General features: G+C 26.0%; 1 protein-coding gene across 1 annotated transcript; it reads right to left on the reverse strand.

The window, feature by feature from the left end:
• Positions 1-7,212: 7,212 nt before the first annotated feature.
• HO133_000021 (uncharacterized protein) lies at positions 7,213-8,900 on the reverse strand (the record flags this gene model as incomplete). Its single annotated transcript, XM_037290961.1, has 2 exons — positions 7,213-7,328; positions 7,454-8,900. The coding sequence occupies 2 exons, from the start codon at positions 8,898-8,900 to the stop codon at positions 7,213-7,215; spliced, it is 1,563 nt and encodes a 520-aa protein (XP_037157835.1).
• Between the last annotated feature and the right edge of the window lie 428 nt (positions 8,901-9,328).

Here is a 9,328-nt window from a genome sequence, read left to right on the forward strand (position 1 = left end):
TAAAGAATATAGAATTAAATAAACGATATCTCGACGTTTTAGATTTTTATAATATTAATAATTAAAATAAGTAAGATAGCTAACGTTAATATCTTAAAGCGAAATTTAGATAAAGCGTTATAATCTTCTCTACTAAACTTAAAAAAATCGATTATATATAGAACTATTATAAATTTACTATATATAACATTATTAAAACGAGAGTAGATAAAGATATCTTAGATTTATATTAAATTATCTAAGAAATAATTAATAAATTAAATAATATATTTGAAATATATGATAAGATTATTAAATTAAATATTAAGATATTTAATTCTAAATTTAATATAAAAGTAATAGATAAGAAGAAATCGTTTAAGAACTTCTACATATAATTCTCTATAGCTATCACTCCCTTAAAATTCATTAATATTTATAAGATATTTAATCTAAAACGATTAATCTTTATACGCTTAAGATATCAAATTTCAAAATAGTCTTTTAGCACTTTCTGAGAATTAGTTATTTTTCTATAAGCACTAAATATGAATTTTTAAGTTATTAATAATATATTAAATCTAAAAAGTAAGAAAGAGACTAATAAAATTAATAAGAACTTTACCCCCTCGAATAATTAACGTAATACTTTCTTTACTAAAAGAAACAATAATATTATTATTAAAAATTCCTATATATAAGAATATAAATATCTTAAATTATTAATAGATAGAATTTAAAAAGAAGATAGATATTTTAAGTATTTAAAGATTAAATATTATTTTAGTAATAATAGTATCTTATATAAGAATATAGATTTATTAATAAAAGAATAAATTAATATAATTCTAAAAGCCGTCGGCGTTAAAAAGAATATTTTCGTTAAATTATTATAAGAATCGGAAAACTAAATATCTTTAATTAAGTCGCTATTAGAAATTTAAAAGCCTTATATATAAGAATTAAAGAGTTAAAAATAAAAAGAACACTCGCTTTCGTCTTTCTATTCACGTATATTATCGCTATTAAAGTCTCTTTATAAAATAAATATTAATTAGATTTTCGTGGGAAAATTATTATATTAACAGAATAGATTAAGATTAATTATCTCTCGAATATCGAAATCTTAATATTAAGCTTTATAAATATATCTTTTATTAAAGTAAATAAGCTACTTAAAGTAGTATTAATATAATTTTATAAATTATAATTAATTAATAATAAATCTATCTTTATACTTAATATTATATATATAGTCTTAATAAAACTCGCTTTAAAAGATTATATAGAAGAACTTTAATACTTAATTATCTTATTAAAACGATTTAATATTATTTTAGAAATATTATAACTAGAATAATATAACTCTTATATATTCTTTAAATTTAGAATTATTATATTTAATTTAGATTACTATATATTTAACTATTTATTATATAATAAATCTATTATTATTTAGAGTAATAATAAATTTTTAAAAAAGAATTTAAATTATATAGTAAAGATTATATTTAAGAAAAAGGATATAGTAGAGATCTTCGCCTATGCCTTCACTAAGATAATTAAGAAATTAAAGAATTAAGTTATTATTATATAACTTTAAAACTTCGAATAACTTTTTAATTTTATTAATAAGAAAGTAAAGTTTATTATTAATATCGCTATTATTATAATAGAAGATTATAAGAAATTCTTTTATAAGCTAAGAAAGAAATTATTAACTATAGAATAGCTATAGAAATAAATTTTTATAGTATATTATAAATAATTAGATATTTAGAATCTTATTAAAATTAATAAACTTCCCTCTTATCGCTTTATTAATTACGAAATATATCTTAAAAAAGAAGCTATTTCACTATCGAAAAGAGCTTATAGACTCTTTAAAGACTAAATATTAGTTATAAAGAAATATATTAATAAGATATTAGAAAAAGGCTATATTAGACTAAGTACTTCTCTCTATATAGTATTTATTCTAATTATAAAGAAACTTAATAGAGAACTTAGATTATACGTAGACTATAGAGCTCTTAACGCACTTACTATCTCTAATTGAAATACTCTCTTATTAATTAAAGAGATCTTCGCTAAATTATATATGATGAGAATATATAATAAATTCGATATTATAGTTACTTTTAACGAAATTAGAGTAAAAAAGGATTATAAGAAAAAAATCGTATTTCTTACTCGATATAGTCTATTCGAATATATAGTAATATCTTTTAAGTTATATAATGCCTCTATCACTTTTTAAATATTTATTAATAATATCTTACGCGAATATCTAAATATATTCTATATTATTTATTTAGATAATATTTTTATCTATAGTAATATTAAAGATAAGTATATTTAATATATAAAAAAGATATTAAAGAAACTTTAATAAGCTAATCTCTATCTTAATATTAATAAATATAACTTCTATATTATTAGAGTTAAATATTTAGAATTAATTATTACTACGAAAGAAGTAGAAATAAATATAAAGAAAATTAAGATTATTACTTAATAGAAGAAATTTAGATATATTAAAAATATATAAATATTTCTAAAATTCGCTAATTTCTATTAAAAGTTTATTATAAGATACTTTAAAATCGTTATATTTCTAACGAATTTTATTTATATTTAATAGAAGAAAGACTTTATCTATTTATAGATCTAAGAGTACTCTAAATAACTCGCTTTTAAAATACTTAAGAAAGCTTTTATTACTACTTCTATACTTACTTACTTTAACTTAAATAAAAAAACTTAATTAAAAATAAACGCGTCTAATTTTATAATTACTATTATTCTATTATAAGAAAATAAAAATAAAATAGGGTTAGATCTATAATATTTCTTTTTAAAAAGATATCCTCTATAGAGTATACTTATAATATTTATAATAAGAAACTTATAATTATAATATAAGTTTTTAAAAAATAATATTTTAAGCTAGCTAATATCTCTATCGAGAACTCTATTAAAGTTATTTTAAATTATAAGAATTTATAATATTTTATATTCTCTAAATAACTTAACTTTTAATAAATAAGATAAGCGAAGTTTCTCTTTAAATTTAACTTTCGTATTATTTATTAATTTAGAAAATAAAATATTAAATCTAATAGTCTTACTTAATAAATAAAAGATTTATTTAAAAACGAGAATAACGATTATACTTATTATTAATATTATATAATTTTTAAAAATAATAATCTTAATAAAGATATTAAGAACGTTATATATTTTATTATTATACTTTTAAATAATATAAAAGAAAGTATTATCTCTCTAATTATAATACTATATAAATTTAATAAATAAGATAATATTAATAATAATAAGTTTAATAAAGAATTATTATTAAAAGCCTCGATAGAGATTTCTTAAGAGAAATTCTTAGAAAAATTAAGAGAAGTCTCTATTATTAATACTTCTAAGTTATTATATTAAATAAAAAATACTTATAATTATAATAATATCGCTTAAGAAATTATTTAATTAAAGATATCTAGATAGAGAAAGCTATTATTTAAAATAATTAAGAATAATCTTAAATTAAAATTAGATAATTATTATCTTTATAATAGATTATTATATATTAATAATAAATTATATATATTAAATATTCTTAAATTATAAATTAAAATTATTAGAGATATTTATAACTCTTTATTTAAAGATTATATTAATAGATTATTAACTTATAATAGAGTAAGTAAGCTTTATTATTAATTAAGAATAACGAATTTTATTACTTACTATATTAAGAGCTATTATATTTATAAAAGATTTAAGACTTATAAAGAGAGTAAGTAAGATTTACTTAAATTTCTTTCTATTTCTAAATAATATTAATAAGATATTTTTATTAACTTTATTACGTTACTATCTATTTATCTTAGATATAATTACTTCTATTAATATATTATAATAATTATAAATAAACTTAATAAGAAGAAGAAATTCGTTTTTTTAGACTTTCTGAAAGTGAAGATAGTAGTTTAGATCTTTATCGAATTTATATAGCGAGAGAAAGAATATTTATTTATTATTATCTTCGATTAAGATATTTAATTTATAATATATTTTTAAAAAAAACTATATAAAAGAATTAGAACTAAATCTAAACTCTTTACTGCGTTTTATCTCGAAATTAATAAATAGATAGAGAACGCTAACGCTATCTTAAAGTAATATTTTAGAGTTTATATTAATTATAACTAAGATAATTAGATAAATCTATTACTAATAATAGAGTTCGAGATTAACTTTAATAAGAACGTCTTATTAAGCGTATTATTATTTCTTCTTATTAAAGAATATATTTCTCGCTTAAGAATAGAACTCTTTATTTTTTAGAATTAATTCGCTAATTAAAGAGCGAAGAGAGATATTAAATTAGCTAATAGATTTATTAAAAAAATAAATATTATAAAAAATTATTTAAGAAGTTAGCTCGAATAATTATAAGCTTTATAGAAAGAATAAGCTAATTATTATTAACTCTTAGTATCGAAATTTAGAGTTAGAGATATAGTTATATTTAATAAAAGAAATATTAAAATTATATATCTTAGTAAATTATTAAATTATAAGAATTTCGAATTATTTAAAATTATTAAAACTTTAAATAACTTCGCTTATAAATTAAAACTCTTAACTTTTATAAATAATATTTACTCTATCTTTTATTTATAGCTATTATATCTTAATAATAGCGACTTACTATTAGAATAGATCGAGTCTTTATTATCTTTTATCGATATTAATAAAGAAGATAAAATTTACGATATTAAAGAAATAGTTTAATCTAAATTAAATTAATAAAAAAATAATTTCTTAACTAGCGAGAGAGGATATCTAATATATAAAATTAGATATAGAGATCCTAAGATAGAGAAAAATCTATTCTAATAATTATTTACGAATATAGTAGAATATTCGAATCTAATAATAGACTTTTATTATTATTATCTTAAGATCGTTAGCCCTTATTTATTATTTAAAAGACCTTTAAAATAATCTTCTCTATTAGCGCTACTAATCTATAGTAGCTATATCGACTTATAAGAAAATTTTAATATCATAATAGAATACTAAGTTAATATATCTAAGAATATTACTTTATATACGCCTAGATATACTTTTTATAAGATCGATATCTACTATATAATAGTCGTCGTCGAAGTTTTAAAATTAAAGGAAGGGGTAATATTACGATTTTAATAACTTTATAATCTTATTTACTTATATTATAGCTCAATTAGACTTAGCGTACTAAGGCCTTTCGATCTTTCTATCTTACTATAAAGCTTATACTTATAATAATTCTATATAGATAATATTCTCTTTATACTATAATATAGAGTTATTATATATATTATTAAGTCTCTAATAGATATAATAATAAAAAAAAACTCGAAGAATTTTATTAATACGTAAATAAGATATAGCTAGTATCTTTAAAATCTCTATAAATAATATAATTAAGATTAATATTCGATTTAATATTTTCGACTAATATTACTATATCTTAATAAATTCTCTTCGATCGAGGCCTATATAAACTATAGATATTTAGAGATATAGAGTAAGTAATAAGCGTATATCTTCGATCTATTAGCTATAGAAGCTATGGCTCTTTAAGAGAGAGAGTAGTATTACGAGCGTATTCTTAATATATTACTTAGCTCTATAACTAGCGAGCCTTAACGAAGATATTCTCTACTATATTATATCTTCTTTCTATATATATAATTCGATAGCCTTATTATTCTAGTTCTATCTTATCTATACTAGTATCGTATCTATGCTAATTTTAACACTTATACTTAAATCTTTTAATTCTTAAACTCTATATTATAAATTTTTTAATTTAACTTAAAAAAATAGTAAAATAAAATATAGTTCTATTTTAAGACTTAAATTTTTTTGTAATTCGATTAAATATTAAAGAAGTTAATATTAAACTAAAAAAATTCGATCTCTAAATACGCGAAAGTCTAGAATAATATTCTAAAGATTTAATAGAGTAAAAAAAAAAAAAAAAAAAAAAAAAAGTAAGAATCGTTATATTAATATGATATATCGTAGATATCTTTATAGATAGTAGAATATTAATCTCTTTTTAAAGATCTCTTTTTTAAGTTCTTATTTAGCGTAATAATCTACGACTCGATAAAGCGATTATATACTATATTATTCGAGAATTCTTAGCTATTACGATATTCGTCTTAAGCTCTTAATATCGCGTATTAACTTATTATAAAAGCGTTTCTATTTAGTCGATTTCTAGCGTAGACGTATATTTAGAGTCGATTTAGAAGGAAAGTAAAAGTCGAGTATAAATATCGCTTTCTCTATCGCTAAATTATATCCCGCCGATTGCTATTAAACTCTTCACTCTAGAATCTCTTAATCTCGTTTAATATTTCCTCTCTAATATTCTTCTACTTAGTCTTCTCTAAGAAATCTTACTTATATCTATTAAGAGTCGTAATATTAAAATAATACTCGACTTATAAGTTATAATATAAACTATTTACGTAATTTATAAAGTAGTAGATTATAAGAATAATTTTAAAACTATAGTTCTTATTTATAAGAGTATAAATAGTTATAAAGACGTAATATTTCTATAAATTTAAATAAAAGAATACTTTAATACTTTAAGTTTTAATTTCTATTAGATTATTAAAATAACTTATATAATCGAATTAAGATAATATTATTAAGCTCTTAAAAGATAAGATTAATAAACTTAATTTATATTTAAACTTAATAATACTTAGCGCTACTATATATTCTTTAAATTTATATTATTTCTCGTCTTTTTAAAATTTCTTTCATATCGAGATAAAGCTCTCGATGTTTATTTAATCGTAGATTTTTATTTGAAAATATCATCTTATATAACTCTCTTATATAAGAAATTAGTAATTTATAATGCTCGGTAAAGTTCTTATTCATATTATCGAAACCGCGTTTCGATATTTAATCTAATTTCATTTTGATTAGCTCTTCAGTATTTGCGTAGTTTCACTTCTCATATTTAGAAACAATCCTACGCTTAGACTTGCCCTTCTCATTACGACCTTCGTAATTTAATATATATAAACTACTGACTCTAGATCATGCATAAAAGCTATGAGGCTCACCAAGTAAAGCACCGATCGCCATAAAGACCTTGGTCCCTGTCTGGCTTGGTGCGCCAGAGGCATGATCATCGCTGATTCAGATAACAAGGTCAAGATCGATGAGGAAACCGTCCTCTTCATTCTCTGTGAGCATGATGTTGCCGATCGATATGTCGCAGTGAAGGATACCAGCCTTAAGGAGCGACTTATACCCTAGGCAAGTCAGCCGAATGTTGTGAGACTGATGCGAACATACTCATGCGAACATACTCACCATGGATGGCTCCGAGGAAGCCAGTCCAACCAAAAATTTGCCTAATCGTTTCGCCCCCGCTTACGGGATCTCGGGTCTTCAACAAAGGAGCTATTGGGCGTTGGTTGGTTGGTGACGGTAGGTAGAGGATTCCAAGAATCTTTGATGGGTTCTAGAGTGACAAGAGCTTCCCCAATCTTGATATTTCGAAGCCCCTTGGCGTTATCAATCATGTTTTTGATGGTGTTGTTGCACCCTCGAATGCCGTCTGCCTCGAAAGTTGAGTATGATCGGAGGTAAGACATATAAAAATGTCTCTCCTTGGGATCGAGCCAATGGAGGTAGGCTACGGCCTGTCTGTGAGACGACACAACCGAGAAAGACACAGTGTCCTGCATCAGGTCTACTTCAGTGAGGCCAGCCGCCTTAGCCTCCTCAAGAAGCCAGAGTATTGAATTGACGGAATGAGATCCGCTGCCCGCAGCCTGCGCCTCCGCTGTGGTTAGCACTCCACCAGCGGATTCAGCCTTCAGCTCCAATGAGAGAGATGGAAACGTATTGCGTTTTGCCGGTTGGGAGTACGGCCGTACCCTAGGATGATTGATGACGTTGTTTTGTTTGACCGTCCAAGGAGATTTTGAACCGCGCGGATAGGCCAGATAGGCATCGGGTCTGGGCGCCGAGAGCTTGTTGTCACATTGGGGGTTGTTAGGCATAGCGACAGTATTCCATTGAGTGTTTCCACCCTCTACCAAGCCACCATACCCGAGCGGAAACATGGGTGTCCTAAGGATCTTGTTTGTTGGACCTTCTGAATTATACGCAAGCTCCTCCGCTGCGTCCATGACCGAGAAGACAGCTGAGTCATCTAGTTGTGGTGAGGATCGCTTTTGTAGTATTCTCTCTTTCAAAGGCGTAAGCTCTTTAGGTATCTTCCTTCCTGAAAGGTCCATAACGATGCCGTGGCTGTAGAGCGTATCTACGTACGCAGCGTCTGAAGTACCGGGTGCCTTGTTTCTCGAGGAGTTGGACCGAGGTACAAGGCTTTCAGCATATTGTGATTCTTGCTGCGACATTTTTTGGAGTGCCGTCAAAGTCAAGCGAGCGCGTTTAGATTTCGGGTCTAAGCCGCTCGCTGGCCGTTTATGCCTGACAAGGTCAAAACGAGCTTCACAACTTTGTGGACGTTTGAGCTGATCGTAATGAGATCCAGACGGGGAGCTCGGTAGCGAAAATATATGAGGACTGGCTGGACAGGAATCGGCGCGAGGATGAGAAACTGCGTCGAGCCAGGCGCTCAATCGCGGGTTGGCCGTAAGCTGCTTGGTAGTATGCGGATAATGGTTGTCAAGAGGCCTGAGAAGCGATGACTTGAGCCGTTCTCGCCAGTCTGAAGAGTCGCAGAGAGAGCTGAGCTGTTCAGGATACCTGTCTTGAGTCGAGTGGGGAGGAGTTGGCAATTGGTCTAGCGACAGCCGGGTGCGCTTGCTCGCGGGCTCAGGGTCAACTTCGAGATCGATAAGAGTGCGCATGAGATTCCTTACGGGCGTCGGATGGAGGACATTGTGATGGTGCATAGTATTCACATATGGAGGGGGAATGAGTTACAGATGGAAGAAGGGTGAAAAGTAGTTGAACGCGTTGGCAAGCGATGCTTGGCCCCCACCTCTAGCGGGTTTTATGGCGAGTGGCGTCTGCACGAATGATTGGCTGACATAGATTGTCGGGATAGCTCGGAGTAAGCGGAGATAATTGTCTGGTCCACGCACGGTCGTAAGCCCTCGGTCGTTGATTACATGACTGTCCGTCCGAAATTTAGCGTTTCAGTTTAGGATCAACTCTACTTTTTGCTGAATTCAAATTAATAATAAAGCGACTATTAGTCTTAGAAAGGCTTTACGTAATAGATCTAAGTAGAAAATTCTATTAAGTCTCATTTTTTTGGTAATTTGGCTGATAT

The sequence above is a fragment of the Letharia lupina genome (assembly GCF_014066315.1).
Source record: "Letharia lupina isolate WasteWater1 chromosome Unknown contig_1, whole genome shotgun sequence".
NCBI classification, from domain to species: Eukaryota; Fungi; Ascomycota; class Lecanoromycetes; order Lecanorales; family Parmeliaceae; genus Letharia; species Letharia lupina.